At 39.6% G+C, this 23,662-nt stretch overlaps 1 protein-coding gene across 1 annotated transcript in view; it reads right to left on the bottom strand.

The window, feature by feature from the left end:
• Positions 1 to 20,600, bottom strand: part of LOC117468909 (alpha-2-macroglobulin-like) — a 57,815-nt gene extending 37,215 nt beyond the window's left edge. The window contains exons 1-24 of the mRNA XM_034113281.1: positions 20,503 to 20,600; positions 20,119 to 20,299; positions 19,635 to 19,791; positions 15,690 to 15,742; positions 14,712 to 14,732; positions 14,207 to 14,369; positions 14,035 to 14,119; positions 13,809 to 13,938; positions 13,576 to 13,693; positions 13,318 to 13,427; positions 13,048 to 13,215; positions 12,595 to 12,822; positions 10,977 to 11,040; positions 10,700 to 10,845; positions 8,910 to 9,059; positions 8,379 to 8,525; positions 8,185 to 8,272; positions 7,918 to 8,065; positions 4,828 to 5,053; positions 2,632 to 2,758; positions 2,339 to 2,460; positions 2,198 to 2,249; positions 1,811 to 1,894; positions 1,282 to 1,458 (exon numbers count right to left, since the gene is read on the bottom strand). Of these exons, the coding sequence (XP_033969172.1) occupies positions 1,282 to 1,458; positions 1,811 to 1,894; positions 2,198 to 2,249; positions 2,339 to 2,460; positions 2,632 to 2,758; positions 4,828 to 5,053; positions 7,918 to 8,065; positions 8,185 to 8,272; positions 8,379 to 8,525; positions 8,910 to 9,059; positions 10,700 to 10,845; positions 10,977 to 11,040; positions 12,595 to 12,822; positions 13,048 to 13,215; positions 13,318 to 13,427; positions 13,576 to 13,693; positions 13,809 to 13,938; positions 14,035 to 14,119; positions 14,207 to 14,369; positions 14,712 to 14,732; positions 15,690 to 15,742; positions 19,635 to 19,791; positions 20,119 to 20,299; positions 20,503 to 20,588 (3,031 nt within the window). The 5' untranslated portion in view covers positions 20,589 to 20,600. The remainder of the gene's footprint in view (positions 1 to 1,281; positions 1,459 to 1,810; positions 1,895 to 2,197; positions 2,250 to 2,338; positions 2,461 to 2,631; positions 2,759 to 4,827; positions 5,054 to 7,917; positions 8,066 to 8,184; positions 8,273 to 8,378; positions 8,526 to 8,909; positions 9,060 to 10,699; positions 10,846 to 10,976; positions 11,041 to 12,594; positions 12,823 to 13,047; positions 13,216 to 13,317; positions 13,428 to 13,575; positions 13,694 to 13,808; positions 13,939 to 14,034; positions 14,120 to 14,206; positions 14,370 to 14,711; positions 14,733 to 15,689; positions 15,743 to 19,634; positions 19,792 to 20,118; positions 20,300 to 20,502) is intronic.
• Between the last annotated feature and the right edge of the window lie 3,062 nt (positions 20,601 to 23,662).

Raw genomic sequence — 23,662 nt, 5'->3', positions numbered from 1 at the left:
GCCCTCAATGTGTCCTCATTTTTTTTAATGAAGCGGACAGCATACTTATATTTGGCATTAGTGGCCTGTTTATGTACAAACAAAGACCCCTGTCTCGGCCTACCAGATTCTGCCGACAATTTAAAAGCATCTCTAGCAGCAGTGTGTAGCTCAGTCACATGTTCATTCCATCCAGGTTTTATACTATGCTCGTATTTTTCTTATTGTTGTAAAAACCCTTACTTGAGGCATTTAACACACCAATAATAAGATCATATGTAAAACATAGATCACTACCATGCTGCGCATTTTTACAGTTGGTGTCACTACACAGCATTGCTTCTCTTGGAATTACAACCAAGTCTAATGATTTGTCAGTGAGTGAGGTATAGTGTTTAATATCCTTCTCACTTAACTTTGACCAATCCAGCCTCCCTGTGTACGTTTTATTGTAATCAACAGATAGCACCGGAATATTTTCAACATTTAGGGTCAATACAAAAGGAATATGATCTGTAGTAGCCAACTCATAACAAATGTCAATGTTGTCCAGAGAAGCGTGTGCATCAGCTGTGCATATACAGTGATCAAGCCATGATACAGTATGCCATGCTTCAATAATATATGTAAAGCTTTTCTCAGGTAGTAGAGATTTGCTTGACAGTATGAGATTATTATCGTTACAAAAATGCAGTAAACATTTGCCAAACAGAGATTTATCATCCGAAATGTCAGCATTCAAGTCCCCCAGTGCGTTAACAAATGCCATTCTATTGCGATATTCATCTTCATTTTCATACGATTCATAAGGTGTATAAATATTTAAGATAATAAATGACCTATTTTCATACTTGATCTCTATACCAATGGCCCACTCGACGAATTGTCTTCGTGAGGCGAAAAATGCCCGATGGCACCGATGATCAGACGAAGATGACACGATTTGATAAGATGCCCTCACGAGTGCCTTGCGAAGGACAAAAATGGACACACAAATTCAACACGAAAAGGAACCTTCGCAAGGCCTGAGAAACTCCACCGGTGGTCATACGATGGCTTAAGATGCCCTCACGAATGGCCCGATGTTGTTACGATCAGAGCCGAATTTGAACATTTCCTTTATCGTGTGTCCATCTGGTGTCAATTTTGGGACAGTGTGACAGGGGCTTTACCAACACGTTTTTGAGTAAGATTTTCGATTTTTAGATCCATGGATAAAATCACAGGATTACTACAGGTTCTTGGGTTTGGCAGAAATTGTTGATTGTTTTTTAACTACACCATAATGTAAACAAGACTCACCACTGGTCAGGAAGTTGGTAGCCTTGTCCTTGATGGCTTGGGTCAGCTGCTGAGTGTTTTTCAGGTACTGGAGGATGTAGATGTTGGGGGCCAGGAGAGCCATGTTCTGCTCACCACATCCATACGGCATCCGCAGCAGCCCATCCAGGTTGTTTAGAGCTCTGCCCAGAATGTCACCTGCACAGAAACAATGAAGCTAAGACTGTGAAAATGTAACTCAGCTGACTTTTGACTTTTTTTGACCCTCCTCAGTGTCATCCGAACGGCCAACGCTCTTTCATCCTTCCAACACACACAAAAGCACAAGTAGCCGGCTTTCAAATCATCTGCTAAAGTAGAGATTTTCTCTGTTCTTAGTTCAAATCTTAGTTAAACATGTGAAGGGAAAGGTTTTTGAATTGCTTGACAACAATGTTATTAAAGCAAAACATGATATCTCCGGAAAAAAAATATTCAGACAGAAATGTTTTTTTTTTCTTCCTGATACCATTATTGATAAAGCTTAAAGAGAGGGAAATGTATTTGTTACCCAGAACTGATAGCGAAGCTCGGGCTGATCCAACAATGACGTTCTCAGGCAGTTGTATTTCTATTTCCTCTTTCAAAGCCTCTCCTGTGTGCAGACAGGGAACAAACCCTCAGCTCAGTACAAAACAAAGATGTTGTTAAGATATTACATATTGTATTGGTAGTTTGATAAAATACCACACAAATTGGTGTCCATTAATAAATAAAAATCAGGTTGATCAAATGTATTTACATAATGACCTTCCATAAATCAATGACACCTGCACTTAACTTAGCACAATTTCCATAATAATTGCAATTACTGAATGTATTCATTATATTTTTTACATGAAATGTACTCCTAACTAACTTATAACCTTTGGCTGTTTCTTTTCCTGAACAAACTGACCTTCTGGGCAGAGCAGCCAGTTGTAGGTCTTGGACATCTCAGTTCCTTCCGCCTGAAAGGAAAATATATAATGTGAGTTCAACATTTTCCCTATAGTAAATGGATAAATTATACTTTGTCATTTTGTTTAAACGTCCTGACCTTGACTATGAGAGAACGTTTGACCACGTCGATACGACCCCTTTCTGGCACGCTCACAATCTCATTGTCACACGAAGCTTGGGATGCCACAGCCTCAGCAGTCACTGACACATTCACAACCCCTTCAAGAGATCAACAAACAAGATGTGAAACTTGATCAAGAATTGTGTTTTTATTCATTATCGTATATAAACATTCTGTCACTAAGGTGGATATGATTTCACTGAGCTAAAAAAGGTTGTATTCACCTTGGCAGACTAACATTTCATATCAGTCAAAAATGCTTCTCTCACCTAAAGCTGAGGGGGCCATGGTCCAGCTGAGGGTCTTGCGCTCACCACCGCACAAACAGGATGTGTACTGGTCACCAGAGAGGGGGGTAAGGGTGTAATCTAAGGAGGGGTCTGGAGCCACAGTAACCTGTTGAGAGAGAGAGATGGCAATATATACCAAAGAAAATGAAGATTTAAAGCAGAATCAGGAATGATTCCAAAAACCCAGAAATGTGTTGGCATTACTGCACGTCCGGTTCCTATGTCTCTGGGTCCCAGTTCTTTGAATGGGTTTTTGGTTAGAATGAAATGAAATCTGCGGTAAACACATGAGTTTAAGATATTTCTTTATTAACAACATAAATTCCGTAAGTAAATACCACACCGATGAATATCTGAAGCTTCCGTGTCTTAAAAAAGGTGGTTGCTAACAAGTGGTCAAATGAGATTAATAAACATTAGTTGCCTTTAACTCAGTGGCGGTGGCTTAAAAACATACAACTGTGAGTTTGTTTTTAGCCCTTTGGCGATAACATTAATACTTAGAAAATTATAAGATTGGTGTTAATATGTTGAGATTATCCCGCTGAACTAAAACCTCTAACGGACGACGGAAGTGCCAGCCAATCAAATCATATACAAGCACTAGCCCATCAAACCTCGTGCTTGTGTGTCCGGGGCGGGAGATTAATGTGATTGGTTGTTGGTCGCGCGCCAGACACGCCCACCGGCAAGCGTCAACGCGACGGAACCGTGTGGACGTACCGTAAGTATCATGAACGTTTAATTGTATTTACCACAGCATCATTTTTGCAAGATTCCAAACCCAGTGGGACTATGGATGCTAACTTTCAGGTTTTCCCTCACGTCATCCCAGCTCCACACTATTGTTTAAACTGCAGCATGATGTTACACCATTTTGACCTTTCTTAGGTGTATCTTGCAGACTTTATTTTCAAATAAGAGCAGAGAATAATCAAGGAGTTAGAAAACTAAAGTTAATAAATGAAGATTACTCCAGGTATTTACAAGAACCTTGGTATCCCTGTCATCATGATTTTTGTTGAAAGGGCCCGTTAAAGAGATGGTGAAGGAAAAGGCAAAGTACAGGTTTTAAATAGAGACCCTTCTAGCGATGGGATCAAGATGTGATGCCAAATAGGACCAGGGGTGTAAAGTGGGAGCTAATTGCACCTCCCCCACATTTCCTACACCCCTACATCAGATGTCTTCACTGAGCAATGCCCCCTTTTTACTTCGCCTACATTTTGATCTCAACGACAAACCTCGATTTCATTACTGTCATGGCTGGCAATAATGATCTAATATAGTTTTTTATTTGACTGTAAAAAGTGAGTGGTTTTAGTCCATATCAATAACAGTCTAAATAATGAGAACATATGTATCAACTCATAAGGAAACCAATTAAAGTATATTGTACAATCCTACATTTGGTTTATGGTGTTCAGAGAAATATGTGGGATCACAAGTATAAGGAATATTGAATGAATCATCTGAGTATCTATTCAGTAATCTTGTCCAATGTGAAATAAGAGGCAAATGTTTTAAGAACTTGGTCAATGAGTAAGGGACTGAGGCCTTGTTTAGAATGCCAGCCAAAATCTCTTTTTGGCATTTGCAGATTATATCCAAATTGACTCCAGAACTTCAATTTCCGATCAGATGTCAAAGGATGTGTCACTTGCAACGCAACACACAATAACAATGTCTATGGTGAAAGTTCTGAGCAGAATCCATGCTGCAAAAAAACAGTCAATAGACGGATGCACAAATAAATAGTTTGTTGGGACATTTTGGAGGTAGGAATGTGAAAAGGCAATGCCAGAGGAACCCTATTGAAAAGAAACCACCTATCAAGAGATACATTTCTATGCAATGAGATGAAGGATATGCAATTCAGTCAAAGTACAGTGCAGTCATTACACAACTATAAATTGCATTTATATTGGGTGCATTTCCATAACATTTGTTACATTTTCACCTGGTGATCCCTTAACTTTGCATATAGCAGCATAATCAGGTCAAATATTTAATTGGCCAAATACATCAGCCTCTACTGTACTTTGTGTTAAATGTTAATTAGCAAATGTCACCATGCTAACACGCTAAATTAAGACGGTAAACATCTCAAGCATGTTAGCAACTATTATGAGCATGCTGACGTAAATATGTAGGGTATGTGGAAATATAAGTTACCATGATGCAGCTGGTCAGGTAGTTGAAGACGGTTGCCTTCAGTTCAAAGTGCTCCCCTCGGATGATGGAGTAGGGCAGGCTGAGCTCGAGGAAGAAGGGCTGGAAGACCGTGATCTCTTTACGAGGAGCCAAGCCAAAACCTTGAGAGGACAAACAGAACGCCTCCGTCTCCCAGGTGGTGATGGTGTCTGGGACTGTGACGGACACATCCTTCGTTCCAGACTTTCTGGATCAGCAAAAACACACAAACAGATTCTGTGAACTTGAACACATACATCAGGGGTAGGCAAGTAAGTTTGGCCGTGGGCCAATTTTTTGCTGAGCCACAAGATGGCGGGCCAGAACATAATCGAAGCCTAATTCAAGGAATTGATTTTGGTAAGAGGGCGCAGCGCCCCTGTTCCCCGGTTCAGAAAAAACTCTGATATCGCTGATAACCCTCCCCATCAACACTCTGATGCGCAGTCAGATCCGCTGATTGGTTCACTGATGATATAGGCGCCCAATCCAGAGCCTCTGGATAGACCCGCCCAAAGGGAGGCTCGTCGTCTCTAGCCCCATTTCAGTCCCATGTTAAAAGTCAGGGCTATTATCTGTATTTTAACAGACTTATCTTTTAAATTGAGGTGTATTTATTGTTCTCTTCAAAGTTTATTTTTTTCTGAAATTTTAGGGAGGATGGTCCTCCCTTTCTTCAATGGACGAGCCTCCACTGAGTGAGTTATTAACTAGGTAGCAGTGTTATTTAACATACTTTTATTCTGATAAGTATTGTCAAGTTCTCTGGGTTTTTGGCATTTATTTGAGTGTTTGCCCACATTTGAGAGGCTTGAGGGGCAACAGAGGACGCATGGACAACTGGAATCCTTTTTCCTTTTCTTTATTTCAACTTTTCAAGGACACATTAGGATTCTTTCAGGTTGAAAACCTTTAAAAAATACAAAATAAATAAATTACAGCATGTTTTGCTTTGCAATTTATTTAATATATTATAAACCTAAATTAATCAGTAACCAAGTATTTTACTCAAACTCAATGTATTTAATAGTTAAAGGGGACCTATCATGCAAAATGCACTTTTGTACGTCTTGTATACATGAATATGTGTCCCCGGTGTTCCAGGGAACTCACCAAGTGTCAGAAAACACAACCCTCTCTATTTTCCTCCATACCCAAATCTCTAAAAAAGGGGCTGCAACGGATCTGATAAAAACTGATCCAGATTTGAACACTGTCCTGACGTCAGGACGGTGGCGCTACGGCTATTGGGCCAACTCTCCACCTATCAGGGGAATGTGGGGTTGGGCCACGGCCGGCCATTGCCGCTTGAAAGCGCTGGAGACGCTGTAGTACATATGCCAGGCCTGTAAGTGGCGCTGTAGTCTGCCACAAAAGCAGCGAAGAAGACTTCCCGCGCATGGTTGCCATGGTTACCCTTCTGTTTATTCTCCGCTGTGGCTTTTGTTCTCCCTCCCCGAGGCAAGCACTGTAATTCTCTCCGGTTAGTCCACCAGCAGATGACAAACACCCACCTCTCCGTCTCTTCCAAGGAACGAGGGGACCGTGCGGCAGAGTTTCAGTTAGGTTTTCTTTCGCCGGTCAAGATGTCCGTTAAAGTTTAAATCTTCCGGACAAAATTAGAAAAGTGCCGGTCAAAGGTCTTCTTTGTTATTTATTGAGCTTTAAAACAAATGAATAACAACTCTATATAATAATATAAGAATAAAACACGGAGGACAGAGATCTCTTTTTCTCCCCCTCTTCTGACTTGATCAGAGCACGCTCCCCTCTCCTGCAGGGGGGCGTGGTCAGCTGCAGCTCACAGAATCAGCCCCCTGCAAAAACAGGGCTGGAGAACAGCAAATAGAGTGAAATGAGGCATGGCTAAAATGCATGATCTGTTTGGTATTTTGAAAACAGAAACGTATAAATATACCTTATATAGGTATGGCCCTACAATATATCATTTAAATATAGCATGATAGGTGTCCTTTAAATAAGTACTTTAATTGACGTCAGTGCACCCCGCTGCCTGATTGTGCCTGTGCTGTATGTCATTCATTCTCAACATAGATAAAAGTACAATAAGCATTCTTCAGGTGTAGGTAGATTCTCTATTCGGACATTATAGCCTATATGTGCGACTGTCGGTCCGATGTTGTAAAAAAAAAAAAATCTCAAAATATTTTTTTATTTTTTATTCTCAAAATTACGGGCCAAATATTATTGCTGGCGGGCCAACAATGGCCCGCGGGCCGCCTGTTGCCGACCCATGACATACATGATGTAGTGTACAAGACTGTAAAAAACAAGGCATATAATACATAAGTAAAATATAACGGTCACCATAATTAAAAAACATTTTTTTAAATGTATTTACAAATTGAATGTTCACCAAGCTTCATTACACTTTTAATGATATAATGTACGTGTTATTATACAGTTTAACCTGTATGGGGCTCTACACTTACATTGGATTGAGGTCTGACATTCTGATTAGGGTCAAGAGTGAAGAAGTTGAGAGATTGCCACAACATTCTATATGTTTATTTTTATAATTGTATTTGTAAATATGTTATAAGTTATGAGGAACAGTTATTGCATTATTGTTATTCTGTGAAGTTGTGTAATGAATGGTCAGAACTAACATGTGAATAACGCATGCAGAGTACTGTATGTGTTTTTAGTAATTTAGGAACATAAATAAATATGTTATTCTTTGGCAAAGACACAAACTTAAGGAATGTGAATAAAGCCAGACCATTCTATACGCTAACTTGTGTGACTTCTCATGAATTTTCTCAGCCCTCCTCAGATCGCAATCCTGAGATGGTAACAGAAGCTATAACCCTGAAAATGATTCCCACTAGCACCAAAAAAACACTATTCCCCCTACAGAATCATTTAAAAATAAATGCCTGTAAAATGATGAATACATGTTCCTTGGCATAACAAAAGTCCTTACATACATATTTGAGCCAGCAGGTTAAAAACCATTCTAGTTGAACGGTACTTTTCCTGCTAACCCTTTGTGCAGGGAGAAACTCCCTCAATTCACGACCATGAAAACGATTTGAGGCAAAATCTTACCCAACCTCTATAAGCTCCCATATCCAGGTCTCGGGGAAAAAAGTGCGGACAGTCTCAATCGGTGAATCAAAAGAATGTTGGTTTGGGGAAGCGCTCCCCGGTCGCGAGCGCATTCGATCTGGAGCAGATTTATATCTTACATGCATACCTGAAATGAAAGCATACAATAATCCATCAGAAGCAGCAGAAAGCAATGACATAGTGACCTTTTTAAAAGCTGGTAAATAAACAGAATGTGTCATTTGATAGAACAAGAAAATCAAATACCATGGCCCTGGTGGTATTCTCTTCCTCTGTACTTGAGGCATGTCGGCACTCTGATAACCAGGTTTGTTGCTATCTTCATACCTACATTCTGAATACATAAATACAGTCATCACTTAAAAGTTGATTAACTAGGCAACAACTACATATATTGGTGTATGCTTTATTTTGTACATTAATGTTTGTGCACTAAGTACCTGGAAAACTGTATGAGCATCATCTCTCTGGTTTCTTTCACGATATGGAATAGCGTATCTTCTGGGTCTTACAAGCAAGCATTCTACACGATCTTCAACATTATGTGGAACATGGGATGCTTTTTTGACAGGCAACAAGTTGAATATCTGAGAAGAAAGGTATGATTCAATGTTATACACTGACAAGTGTTTGTTGTTCTTTAGGGGAGCTCTATGATTTAAGTTGTAGTCTTTTATCTTGAAATATGAATATAAATTATATTTGTTCAAACAGCACCTCACAAATATGATCATAACTTTTTCCTATAGCATTTTCAAAACAATGGGCCTCAACTAAATATGGCAACACAATCAGCATCAAGCTGCATTAAACAGATGTTTTACATAATTGTTTACGATATTCAACTGGTAGAAGAAGAGAATGATTACCATGACACAAGGAAATGACAACACAAACTCTAACCTCTTATTAAAGCTTATGCTGAGGCAACGTTAACTATGTATCTATTTGTGGTTGATTCTAGCAGGTACCTTGTCTGCTTCCAGAGTTTTCCCTGGCTCCTTGATGAGGACGCTCTGGTCGATAGCGCTGACACCACACAGAGAGTCTGGCAGGGCCTTCACCTGCAGGGTGGTCTGCTCTCCGGGGACGGCCGAGGATGGAGAGAACTCCAGCGACACCTGACGTATATACAAAAATATATCTAATCAACCAGAGAGTGAGATGATTTGTTTTGAGAACCTACACTGTTCTTAACCTTACACAAATGTGTAGTTTAACCTTTAATGTAGTTTGTGGTCTTAAGTGCCTAGAGGGGCAATGTCCCCACGCCAGACCCGCACATAGCAACATTGCTAGATAGTGTTTTAGTGGAATGACATGGGCTAGCTGTTGTTCCTGCCAACGCTTAATAAATAACTCATAGTGTCTAATGTGGTTTTTAGATTTTGTTGTTATTCTCACTCCCCAATCCCAACTCTGCTAATGTCGATGCTTCCTTTTGGGAAGTGACAAGGTGAGAGGGTAGGCACCAAAAATCAACCTTGCGCTTGTTCAACATTTAAAGGGGCCATATTATGCCTTTTGGGGTTTTCCCTGTCGTGTGTTATATAGGTTTTTGTGCATGTAAATGGTCCTCAAAGGTTAAAAGTCCTGTGTACCCTCCAGAGGTAAAACTCGCCTCAATACTAAACCTTGGCTAAGATTAAACTTCACTTTAATTTGCTGATCATTGTTAGGGAATAATTTGCTTAGGTATCTGACCTTTGACATACTTTGTCTGTTTCTCCTTCCTATGCCTCCTTTCCCATGGACACACGTCTTCAGCCCTGGGCTTGCTGCTATCCCCCTTAAGGAGGGGCTGCTCAAGCTGTCGTTGTTGCCAGTTTACAACCGGGCACAACTTGACATGAGATAGTTTACTGTTTAGGGACATCTGGAGCACCTTCTTATCTTACACACAAGGGGCTCCTGGGTGCACATTCTCTACCCACAGCTGACAACTTCTGTTGATTCAGTGTCTACTCTACTACTGTTTAGTCTCGGTGATGAGGAATGTTGATTACACATTACATGTCATTTGTTAGACTCTTTTATCCAAAGCGACTTACATACATTCAGTACTGTGGACAATGCCCACAGGAGCAATTTGGGGTGAAGTGTCTTGCCAAGGGACACAACGACATGCTGACTGCAGTGGGACTCGAACTTGCTACACCCTTATTCGAAGTCCAGCACTCTATCCACTTAGCCACAGCCCCCCCACACTCTGAACTAGATAGAACCTCCAACTGCGGAAGAGTTCTTCAGAATTGGTTTGGCAACCGCTGTGTCAACTCGTGGCACAGCATGTCTTGTGAATTCTCCGGCCAAAGCTCCAAATAAACCATCAGTGTTTGCCATCAAAGTTCCTGCTCCCCTCGTGTCTCTCTGAGTCCTCTCTCCATTGCTTCAGAAGTTTCCATCACAGTCATGGCTTCAGTCAAACCACATGCTTTACCCACAACATGAATGATCTCGCATAACAAAACTTTGGTTTAACTTCTATATTTATTATTTTCTTACCAGGAACAAAAAAATGATTAATCTTGGAATTTCCACAACAGTTAGTATTTTGGAATGTTTATAAAAAGATATCCGCATATGAACAGAATCTTTAGGCAAATGCATCAAGATTATGGTATCAGAAGCTTCGTAGTCGATTCCTATTGAGCAATGATGTTTGAGCGCCCATCAAACCGGCGTGAGACTGATAGCACAGATAAATATACACTTTTTTCTATACCTACATCTGACCATAACAGTGACTCCTCAAACTGACCTTGTGACTGAAGCATTTCTCAATGGAGAAGTCGGCGCTTTTGGCGATCACAGTCTCACTGGGGAGGATGGCGTAAATTATAACCTGGATTTCTGGAGCCATGTCTGGAGACAGTGTGAGCTTAAAGGACAGCTGGCCCTCATTCACTGAAACACAAACCAACTGTTATGAACCACAATCCTCAATAACATGACTCCTTGGATCAATAAAACAATACAAATAATGATTTAGCAATGCTTATTTAAAGGGAGATTTTAAGATGTCATTCTCTTCTCACCTGATTTATCTTGCACTTCAACCCGTTTAACTCCTTGCATGACAATGGCACCTCTGGATAGGACCTGGGGAATTTCAAAAGTTGAAGAATGAATAATGTACCGATAACTCTGGGTTTAGCAAACCGACTATTTGCTTAAGCAGTGGGGAAAGGAGTTGTTTGTGAAAAATAACCAATCAGAAGCAACAAAAAGGGGAACTCCGGTGATGAAACTTATCTGGATAACAATAGGGGTGGGTATTGTTCGGATTTTATAGAAACCCAGACTGCTTTTCAACCGGTATTCATCAATACTCTTATTGATACTTTAATCCATTATTTTGATCATTTTATTTGAGATATTACATGAATAGATGTTAAGATTAATTAAGCAGTGGCGAGCCGTCAGGGCCCTCTAGGCCCTCTCTGAGGGCCTAAGATATTCAACATATTTTTCTTTAAATATTTTTTTAGTTATATTTTTCATTAGTTTTACCAAAATAACTTGATTTAATTGTATTAAAAATAACATTTCCAAAGAAATAAATCCTTCGAATCTGCCTGTTCAGTTTCTGTTGGAATGTGAAGGGTTAAATGAAAGAAGCTCGTCTCTGCGAGTCACTGTGAAGACAGGAGCTGATTGGTGGTCCAGCTATGAATTCACAGAGGGCCCGCTATAGTAACTGAACGAGAGAGTAATGTCAAATGACAGTACAATTGACCAATCATATCTTCCCTCTAAATGGGTGGGCTTTATTTTCGCATACTTTATGACAAGTTCCGCCCGCTGTGAAGTTTATGCATGTGTGTTATAGAGTGGTGCAGTGACGCGTCCTAAAACCCGGAAGTAAGCTGCACTCGGGTTCCCTCGACAAAAAAGCTACAATGTTACAATGATAAACTAGAGTGGCAAAGGATCAGCTGCATGACCCGCCATCAAGTGCTTCATCCAAAAGGACAGGAGGATGGACTTTGTGTTTAAGTGATATGATCATCAAAGGTAGGCCTAAGTCATTTTCAATGTGGGCCGCCGTGCCGACTTCATTCATTTTTAATTGTTACTTGGGTGCCCTGTCATGATAGGTGTTTATATAAATGGTTTTCTTTTGTGTGGTAGAGGGTCGCTGTCATTGATGCGTTTTGCACCCCGGGCCGCTGTTTTGATATTCCGCTGAAGTATACGCTGTGACGTAATAACTCTTGTTTTTTTTCGAGGGAAGGGCCTAGGTATAAAAGTCACGGCTCGCCACTGTAATTAAGTTATTATATGTATTGTTTTTCAGAAATTACTGTCAAACTATAGTCTTCTCAGAAGCAAATAATATAGAACTTACATACTTTTGGGATACTATCATCAATAAGTTATTATCATCAATCCAATATTGGTATAAATGATTAAATCTGCTATAAGCTACTCATGCTCCACACCACATTTAAAGCGAACAAGTGCAGTTGCTATTTGTCATGGATTAGGTTTGCTGTTGCACTGAACTAGTTGCTCACTGCTTACTGATATATAGTGGTCTACAGCAAGTGCAATACATCTAGCTTTAGCCACTTCCAAACTTGGTTAAAGTTTTCCAAATCAATTGCGAGCATTAATATCAATGACAGCCCCAAAAATGACATTTTTACTTACGAGATACATCATATCAACTGAGCCCTGGGCCTCTCCAACTACTGTGTATTGGATAAAGATTTCTTCTTCTTTGTCACATGGAAGTGGTTTATCCTTCTTCTTCACCTCCAGGAAGCTGACTGTTTTAGTATCAGGAGAAGAGACTTGGGCCAACGAAACTGTGTGATGTCCAGCCTCATAGTATGGTGTTCTATGATGGTGGTGGACCAATGTTGGTGTCAAGCTTAGCTAGATAACAGAAAAGAACAATGTAAATATTGGTAAAGACCAATGTAAATATTGGTCTTTACCTTAACCAATAGAAAGTCAACACTTCTAATATACTTGGTCAATTGTATTATATCGGGAAACATTTTAGGTTTCAGCTTTTGTTTTATACATCTTTATTGTTAGTTATTAAGTGTTATGATGTGAATCATAATTGTGGGAAGCTTGATTGTTTCTCCTTCTTACGTGGAAATGGATGTTCCCATTTACGTTAACTGTGCTGAATGAGAAAGGGGCAACACCATTGCTGTCAGTAGTGAGATTCTGTATCGAACGTGCTGACCACCTTTCACCCATAAACAGGTTCACCGGCATGTCAGCAATTGGTGTATTGTTGTAATAAACTGCTTTTACCTGTGGAGACAAAGTGGTTTTACTGAGAATGTATTTCAGTATATACAGTACAGTGCAATTCAGTTGCCTCACACTAAAGAAGTGAAGACAAGATGCACTTACTTTTCCCTCCACAACTGATCCTTGGTCATAAATCTTGGGTGTGTCAGTGAAGGACAGCTTTCCAACAACATATGAAATATCCATACGCTTCTCTCGTTGGTGTGAAATACCTGTAGAAGGATGCTCCATATTAAGAAAAACACATCTTCCATATGTCATATTCCGGATTAAATTACTTTTTAAAATACATATAAATATATATCAAATGTATAGAAATATATTGTGAAGCAAAATACAAATATATATAAAAATACTTGCCCGTGCCCTCCTCTTCCATCTCAGCAGTGAGTTTCAACTTATCTAGCAGAACCTTTTGGGCAACTTTTGTGAAGGTTGACATTGGGAAGATAAAAGTGGCACAGCCTTTCTTGTCCGTCTAGAAAGCACAATAAAATAGATTAATAACAATGAAATAAATTGAAAAGGGAAGAAATGGCCATCAGAAAAGACCTATTCTTCAGGAGAGCAGAGTGTCGCTACAAAAACTGTACCTGCTTTGTCTCCTTGTAGCATGTAGCAGATATTCCCTCTGTATTGTCATGGGTGAATGTAAAAAATTGTTTAAAATGTCTGCACATCTCTACGTTAACACTGCCTGGCACCGGCTGTCCATATGTATACCTAATGTGAAAGACAAAGAAGAAAAGGGTTGTTAAAACTCAGCACACTGGACTTTAATGTAATGTTTAATGAAATTAGCAAAGAGCTTTAACTTACGTTGCACAAACTTCAGCTTTGATTTCTTCCTGATCAATACTTACTTCGTCAGATGCAGTTATTTTAACATCAAATTTAGGCAAAACTGGGGACAAAATAGGATAATTAGCATTCTTGCCTCATTATTTATATTATTAATGTATTGTAATGGGGGCTTAAAACAATACCTTACCATATTTCTCCACTTTGAAGCTGTGATATACTTTATTAGACCCGGTCGACACACTAACTTTGTAGGATCCTTCACGAGCCTCGGAGTTCAAGGCATAAGAAAGCTGCAATATACTATCGGATGTTTCATTCAGCCACTGTCCAATCTTGTTCCTGTTAGCATCCTATATTTATAAATAAAGTAGATTAAAAGAACTTGACGAAAGTAGGATGTAGGGTGCAGAGCAAATAAAAGAAAAAATCTACTTCAAATTAAATCCATTAAAAGGCAGTACAGAAATAGCTCATTTTTTTGTCACGCAAGATTTTCGTGATATTTTGAGGATAAGGGACAAATAAGAAGGAAATGCTGATTTTCTAAATGGGAATAAGTAAAACTGGACCAAATTACTTTAAGGTATTCTGATCCAACTTAACCAAAAAGGTTATCTTCAGTGTAATATAATAATAGTTTAAAATGTTTATATTATTTCATGTATTTGTTATGTACATCATTGTAGTCTTACCTCAATTTCGATGATATTATACTGCAAAAGAAAAAATAATTGTTAAGGGACCAGCTGTTGTGTATTGTTTTTAATACGGTGGCCGGCAGGTGCAAACGCGGAACAACGGCCAAAAACGCATACATAAGCAGGAAACAGCTGCAAATAATGAAATGAAAAACAAACAAACCCTGAAAACAAATACAACAAAAAAACACTGCATTTACAGAAATGATGCAAACTAAATACAACTCACAAACCCCGAAAATAAACGCAACAGAAAAACGCTGCAAATACAAAAACGATATGCAAACCCAAAAACACATACTAAACCCAAAAACACACAGTGCTCCAGGCCTCTAGAGGGCGCGTCACGTGGAACAGATTGATGTCTGACCAGACATAGAGAGAACGAACGAGAGTGATGGAAATTGAAGCCGGAGGAAACAAAGTTGATCGAAGTGGACAAATCGATAAGAAGGTAAGTTTTGTTTTGTTGTCCTACAAAGAGCGTCATATTTACATTTGAAATACAATGAAATTATCTTTTTCAAAGCCACACCCCCACATATGTCATATGTTTGAAAAGCCCAGGATGTCCTCTGTGGAGTACAATTGGATGCTGTGGCATGTTTAACCTCAAAGTAATGGACCAAAACCCAATGTGCTCCACAGAGGACAAAAATGAATGGGTGGGTCTCTGGAGGATGGAGAATACCACGTCATTGTAACTCAGACTTTAGTTTTTATGTTCAATATGTGTGACAGACATGTATACTGTTGCTCAGAGTATGTCATTCTGATTTATAGTTTTTGGAAAAAGTGATAAACAGTTCAATTTTATCTCAACATTAGTTCCACTGTCATGTCTTATTAAAGGATATACGTGCTACAAACGTTTCAAAATGGGGCAGAAATTGAAACCCGAACCATTATTAAACATAATCACTATTTTTTTTATTTGGGAATGACATTAGGAGGGACTGTTCAAACACTCACCATCTGATTGGCAGGTCTCATCTTGGTATCCAGTGAGATGACTCTGAATTTCACTGACAAAAAGCAGAAAGATTACAAGAAGCGTTTACAGCTCTCCTTCAACAGTACTAAAAGGTCATATTATGTTTGGTATACTCCTATAGTATGTAACAGGTTTTTCTTTTGCATGAAAATGCTGTGCAAAGTCTAAAATCCCAAAGTTCCCTCCAGAGGGAGTTTTTTCTTCCACACACTCCTCTGCCTGAAACGCCTCCATTGTACTCCTTTTTCTTACTTCTAAACATAATGACGTCACTATGTAACACTTGCGCTTCTACTAGCTAGCGCTCAACACAGCTACGACAGAGCCTGAGAGGTTTGCGACAACATGTCAAGAATACTCTGTTTCCTGCTTTGCACACGGATGGACCTTTGAGTGGACTACCAAAGGAAAATTCATCGAAGACAAGGGGCTTAAATTATCGTTACCACTATTCATCAGGACAGCATCCTGAACCAAGTATAGTGCATGGTCAGATATTCGCGACAGTAACTGAGGAAAGACGTGGTAGTTCCCACTTTGTTAGGCCAATCTGGCAATTCAGGGTCACAACCTGTAAGTAAGCTTTATTACTTGTGGATTTGTTATGTTTGAGACCAACAATGTAGCTACTACTGGGGGTTTAAGTGTGGAGCTGTTGTGGAAGTTAAGTTATAAACACAGTGCTAGCATTGGCTAAGTTGCTAGCTAACGCTAACATATTAAAGCTGTTGTGTTTAAAGGCTGCATGCTCACCAACTTTACAAGAAACTAAAATTGTGTAGAAATTATGAGATGTTTTTTTTTTTTGGAGCTCCTTCAGAGCGTTTTAGACAGAGGGTAAAAGAGGTGCTGTAGCAAAGGCAGTATGAGAATAAAGACCTTTTTGAACATTAAAGCATGTACTCTTTAACATCCTAACAGGGTCAAAACTGATCTTCAGTCTACTCAGAAATCATATAATTTTCCATCAAATGTACCACTAATAATAATTTATTACAATTTAAAAAAGGAGACACATTTACATTATTTCATCCGTTGTTTGGCAAAGTGTTTAAAATAAGCCTTGGAAAATGTCTAATATCCCAAGAAGTAAAGCTCAGCGTGCATAGCTACTGGCATCTATCCGGTAAGCATTAGATCTCTATAAAGTGGTAGTGGATCCTAAGTACAAAAGCTGGTGATGAAATAAAGCAACTCATTTAGCTCACTAAATGACTCACTAAGTCAATGTTTCTTATTTGATACAAGCCAACAAAAATGTCCAGACTCACGTGTTGTTTTTGGGCTTTTGTGTATTCAACCCATACTGTGTGTTCACATACTGGGACACACAAAATGCATTCCTCACTGCCTGAGAGAGCAATCTGGCAGACAGATATCTATCTATGACAAAATAATTAAAAGGAACGGCATACAAATTTAGCTCTTAAAGGTGGGGTAGGTAAGTTTGAGAAACTGGCTCGAGATACACTTTTTGTTATATTCCATGGAATGCTCTTAACATCCCGATAGCAATGAATATCTTAAGTGCTTTGAGAAAAAATCCATAAAAAAATGTCATCTGTGGAAGCCGTAGTACTGTAAAAAGCACGACCAATTATTTTAGGTGGCCCGGCTAAAATAACTGGATGGCCTACCTGCCTGTCAGCCTTCCATCTGTGCACAAACTTATCTCGTGCCCTCATTGGTCATGTGCGCGTTCGTGTGTGTTGGAGGAGGGGCTCTGTAAGGAAGTAGCAGATTTCTTCAGGCTGTTTCAAATTCTAGCGCACTCGAGCTGGTTTCTCCAAAATTACCTACCCCACCTTTAATAGTAATTTCTTGGGGTGACAGCAAGGAGCTTTATTTTTCTAATCCTGAAATGTCGATATATAGAATATGATGCTATTATGCTAATGAATGTTCTACCCTGTACCAGGGACGTGCGGTCAGGTGAGGCAGTGCTCACCTGTCTTCGAGAAAAGTAAAAATACAAATAACAATAAAATGAAATAAATATGAATATATCTCCACTGGTCTGTGCTATAAATGTATTTTCTGTATGATTCCAATCATGTAGATCATTTTTACAGTAAAAATCGCCGATATGGCATATTTACTGTTCTACGGTGAGAGATGTGAGCTGAGGCAGTCTATGGCTGAGCCTCACCTCGGATTGCGCAATCTCTCGCAAACTAGGTTGAGCGCATGCATTTGGCACGTGCCTGTTGCTATCACTCTGTATGTCTCCAAATTCCAATATAATGTTTACAGAGACTTTACTATGTGTCCTGACTTTCCATAGTCTAGCTAATGTATGCAGGGTTTCCAAATTTGGGTACCTGGCTGGAGTGAGATTTTGATATCATGGGTTTAATTACACATATGCGCACTAAATGACTGCTATCGTGTCAGTAGCGGGACCTTAGCATATATATAGGATATATATACAATATATACAAATACACAATGTTGGACACAGACTATAAAGGGCACACAGTTTCATTCACTAATGAAAGTCAAACACATGTTTGTTTCCACTGTTTTATTGTGTGCCTGTCGCGACAAGCAATTCATTGACTTATCGTACGATAAATAAAAATGAACTCGATAACTTTTCTGACCTCGATAAATTGCCATTTACATGAGGATGTGACTAGCAGTTTGAAAGGATGTACTTGAATTATTATTATATATTATCATTATGTCAGTGGTCTAAAATGGTCATACAACGGTGCCGACAATATTCTCGTTTATCGCAATAATTTCCGGGAAAATGTATCCAACAAAATTAATTATCGTGAGAGGCCTATACATGAAACACACACACACAAACAAATCTACAGACTTACTCCAAACTGCCAAATATATTAATTAACACACTCTCACTCTCATATACTCTTTGACTCTATTTTGGCCTAGTAGAACAATAAGCAGCAGACTTTTACTTTTTTATCATTTCTACTGGATCTTAGATCTGCGCATGCGCAATACGGGTTGGGGATTGACCAACCGGCTCCCACTGCTCTGCTGTCTGATAACGTTGTTAAGAGTGGTGGGGGCGGGGAGGGAGCGGATCGACAGCTTGAGCAGCTGTCAACTCAACATTGTAAATAACCAACCGAAAACGATCGCCGGTTCATCTTGTTTTTGGCGTGAGAATAGTTTGGGCAGTGTGAGAGCGTGAGATTGAGAGTGAAAGCGTGTGTCACACGCCAGATGCGTGAGAGTTGGCAACCCTGATGTATGTAATGTTTGTGTGTCACTGTGGGACATATTGTCACTCTGCCGCACTGAAGGGGCGTATGTGAGCCCACAGGTTCTTGTTGCTACTGTTATTCTACGCAGAGACAGTAGATGCAAACAACAAGCTAGACTTTTGAAACTACAAGAAGATAAGGAGGACTTTTACAAAAAAGTAATAGAGATTTTTGTCCAGAAGGATAGGCGCATGGACTTCATCTTCAAGTAAAGGTAAGACCACCATTTTATTGAAAATGGGATCGTACTAAAGAGAGAGCAATCCAATATTTAAATTAAACTACGTTTCGTGGATATCGAAGGTGTGTGGCGCAGCGGGTTGTGCGTTGGTGTTCGGAACAGGGGGTCACAGGTTCAAACCCCACTGCAGTCAGCATGTCGTTGTGTCCCTGGGCAAGACACTTCACCCCAAATTGCTCCTGTGGGGATTGTCCACAGTATGTAAGTCGCTTTGGATAAAAGCATCTAACAAGTGACATGTAATGTATCCTTTTGTTGAACGGTCTGTTTAAAATGAATCGAAGCATCAGACGAAAAAAGCTTTTGAAAATAACAGAATATTTAGATTAAGGTAAAAATATTATAATATTTGTAAATCTGACTCTGTACTGCATGCATTTCCTTTTAAAGGGAACCCAGGTACTATCAGTGTTAAATATCATAGATCACCCGCTCTACGTTACCTGTTTGTCCAGGGAGGTAGATTGGTTTATCTGTTTGGATAAACGTCATTGGTTGATAGCTTCTGATCATGACTTTCCTGACTTCTTTTGAGTAAAATGTGTCACCTCGTACTTCCACCTGGAACTTCTGCACCACTTCATTCTCCACTGAAGGAGTCTGTGACAGAAAATATTACAAAGACACAAAGTGAGCCTTATCTCAATGAAAACATATTTTTGTAGTATTTAACTTAACTTTTCCCTTGATCTTTATCCACAAGGAGTTGCAGTTGCATTTACAATCTGTGTGTGTGTGTGTGTGTGTGTGTGTGTGTGTGTGTGTGTGTGTGTGTGTGTGTGTGTGTGTGTGTGTGTGTGTGTGTGTGTGTGTGTGTGTGTGTGTGTGTGTGTGTGTGTGTGTGTGTGTGTGTGTGTGTGTGTGTTGCTGGATGTGTGATGAAAGCATATTTAGATGTTCCTACTTAAATGTTGCTGGAGAGCTGACCTTGAACTGAGTGCAGATATGAAAGTCTTCACTGGACGTCTGCTGGATGAGGGTTGTATTCGTCTGTGCCGACATCAGAGTGACGGTCATCACCAGAGTCTCGTTGGGCTGCAGGAGACTCGCACAGAATTTGGTCTCAGCTCCAGCTTCAAGAACTGCAGGAATGGCTACCATGTACTGCCTACAGCCACATAAACACACACACACGCACACACACACACACACACACACACACACACACACACACACACACACACACACACACACACACACACACACACACACACAGTAGATATCTCACTGATACTGAAATGGATAAGCTTTCTAGATTTATGAAGCGAAAGTCTTTAACCAACACTCATTTTCAAATCAGACAGTACTTACGGTCCTGCCACTGCTGGATCCACACACATCCAGCTCAAGAAGACACACAGTGTCCGCCCCCACATCTGAATCCCTGGACGACCCATGACTGACTGCAATGATCCTGAGTCAGCATCTGTTAGATAGTTAAATTGCCCACCTACACACACACACACACACACAGCTCCCCTCCCACACACACACACATACACACACACAAACACAAACACACACACACACACACGACACGCACACACACATGCACACAAACACACACATACACACATATCATGTAACCCCTTTATTTGATTTCCACACATCCTATAAGTCAATCATTTCTAGACTTCATGTTGTTCTGCATAGTGTGTAAGTCCCTCTGCAATTTCAACACTTAAATCTGGCAATGTTCAAACTAGAACAACATTTGTTATTCTAAAACAATACAAATCAAGTTGTTGGGGATTCAAAAAATGATGAAATATTCGATTAAATCTGAGTTATTTCAACCATTTATAATTTGGACTCTAAATGCATACACTGCTTCATTCAGATAACCAGAACATTATAAGCCTTACAAATATCTTAGCATTATAAAGCTATTAGGTTATATTTTAAAGATGTTCCTATTGTTTCACTTCATATGCCATTTGAGGATATTGGGCACACTTTAGGCATCCAGGATGATGCGAGGACACTATGGCTGTAATTTACTATTTCCAAAAATCAACTGGTCCTAAATTGCTACAGTAGTTGAGCTCTGCAACATTGCCCTTTACCCAGCGTGGGCTGTTTGGTTTTGTCATGCAAACAGCTTTCCAACTGATTACCAGTGTCAAAGTGGACCATTTTCCGGTAAGTAAACATTTGTGAACTGATGACACAAAATACTGTTCATAAGTTACAACACAAAAGGAATTTACTTGCTGTTAAAATGGGACAAAAATAAAACTTAACTAATTGTTGAATTGATGTCATTGTTTCTTATTTATAACAATTTCCTATGGTTTTAATGTGCCTTTACATGATCTGCAATGTTTTTCAAGTAGAAAGGTTGCATCTTGTGAATTAAACTTAGGAGCTGGAGCTGCAATGAGGTAATTTAACGGGATTTAACGTGTAAGGACAAGACATTTTTTCAGTTTTATATACGGTATGATGGTAATGATAAAGTATGAGAACCTACTCTTTTGTGTTTGTAAAGACTTAAAAATACCTCAGTGCATCTCCAAAATTCCTCACTTTACCCAAATGTATGCCCCCTTTCTTGACAGTTATTTAAAAATAAATGCAAAGCAATTAAGTTTTTTTCTGTAAATTCTCCTCACATGATAACTATCTCAACTTTGACCTAACCCTCTGACCAGGGCCGGACTGGGACAATAAGTCAGGCAGGGAATTATACACCAGTTATTTTGGGGGCGTTTTGCTGGATGTATCGTCAATATGTACAGCGTTGCGGCCCATAGTGATAGCCCTATAGTTCAATTATACTCCCCAAATAGAAACATAGGTTACTATATAAAAAAGTGTGCAATTGTATTTGGTAACCTATCCATGTGAACATGTTTTTAGTGGGGGTGGAACTCAAATCCTCTAGGGGGGTCCCGGGGCATGCTCCCCCAGGAAGATTTTTGTTTTTGTGTGTTGGAGTTAAATGTATCAATCTGGTGCACTTTGAGGCAAAATAAAGAGACTAAATCTATGGAAACACCCATATGAAACAGAACTGTGTACTTTTCAATAATCATAAAATCGTAGGAATACAACAAACAACATACCATATCCAATAACCAATAACATACCATATCCAATAACCAAACATTGAAACTTGTTTATTTTAATTATCTTTGGTTCATTTCTAGTTGTGAGTGTGTCTGGGCTCATGAATCTGCCTCTCCTGTCTCCCTCCTCTCCCCCTGCTCCTGTGTGACGCAGCAGTAAAGACTAGTTTTAGCTCTCAACAAGTCTTTAAAGTTTATCTTGCCTTATTTCACCTAGTTCACTTTTTTTTTTAATTCATGCATATTTTACTAATCACTCCCATTTCAAATGGAAATATGTGTTTACATAAATGGTGACCAAACCGTTTGAGACCCACTGATATAACTTAGACTAAAGTATATCTAAACACTGAGAGAGTCCTTTACCTCACCTGAGCTGACGTTATCAGAGCCTCTCAGTTTGACAGGATTAAATAAAAAATGGGGACAATTCTGTCTTAATGTAGTTTGACCATTGTAACTGCTGTGCAGACATACTGATAAAATAGGGCTTCTAACTAATTACCTTAAATACAAATGTTCTGTCCTTGATGTGTGTTTTTGGTGTATATCTGTCGTGTATGTGTTTTCTTGGCTGTGTTTTGGCACCACCTTGTGGTGGTTGTTTGACACTGCTGCTTTCTAGTGGTTTATTCGATTCCTGTTGCTCCACGTGTAGCTTGGGTTGTTTCATGAACGGACGTCTGCTCTCCATGGGCTGTGCTTCGTATTTCCCGCTGGTTCACGCATCGTCTGTGAGTGTTATTGTCCGACAGACTGTGGCTTCATGGGAATATGTTGTATGTAAAATGTTTATGTTTGTAGGAATGCAGTGAGTATTCTTTGCGGCTAAGCTACTAGCGGCTAGGCTGATTAGCTTCTCAGTTTGTGCACCGTAGCTCATTGTGTGAAGTATTCTGTCTATTTAGCTCGTCAGTCGGGCAGTCAATAATAAACTGTTATGTCTGTATTATCTTTACAGTTTCACCAAGTAAAGAGACTTCAACTGACAACTGTGCTGGAGTTTTCTTTCAAACGGTTTAACTGGATGGATAGCTAGCTCAGTGCTAGTGAGACCCTTACAGTGAAAAGACGGCATTACAGCCAGCTCCGGGGACGGAGACAGGCTTCCTACGGAGCGACACCAAGAGCTAAGTGGCTAACTCAGTGCATATGTACAGCCTTCACGCCAGCTTATCTCTTCATCCACGTTATTGAATTCACAACCCAGCCATTATGGAAGAAAATGACAACATGGATAAAATAAGTGTAAACGCACACTCTGTGCACACACGTGCGTCGCGCTCATCATCCAGCTCAAAGGCTAATTTAGCACTGGCTATGGCTATGGCAAGGGCTGAAGCAGCACAGGCTAGAACATCACACTCTAAGTGGGAAATTGAGCTAAAAGTCGAGCAAGC

The sequence above is a fragment of the Trematomus bernacchii genome, unplaced genomic scaffold (genome assembly GCF_902827165.1).
Source record: "Trematomus bernacchii unplaced genomic scaffold, fTreBer1.1, whole genome shotgun sequence".
Taxonomy (NCBI): Eukaryota; Metazoa; Chordata; class Actinopteri; order Perciformes; family Nototheniidae; genus Trematomus; species Trematomus bernacchii.
Note: the sequence above shows the minus strand (reverse complement) of the source record. Positions and strands in the feature narration are given on the sequence as shown.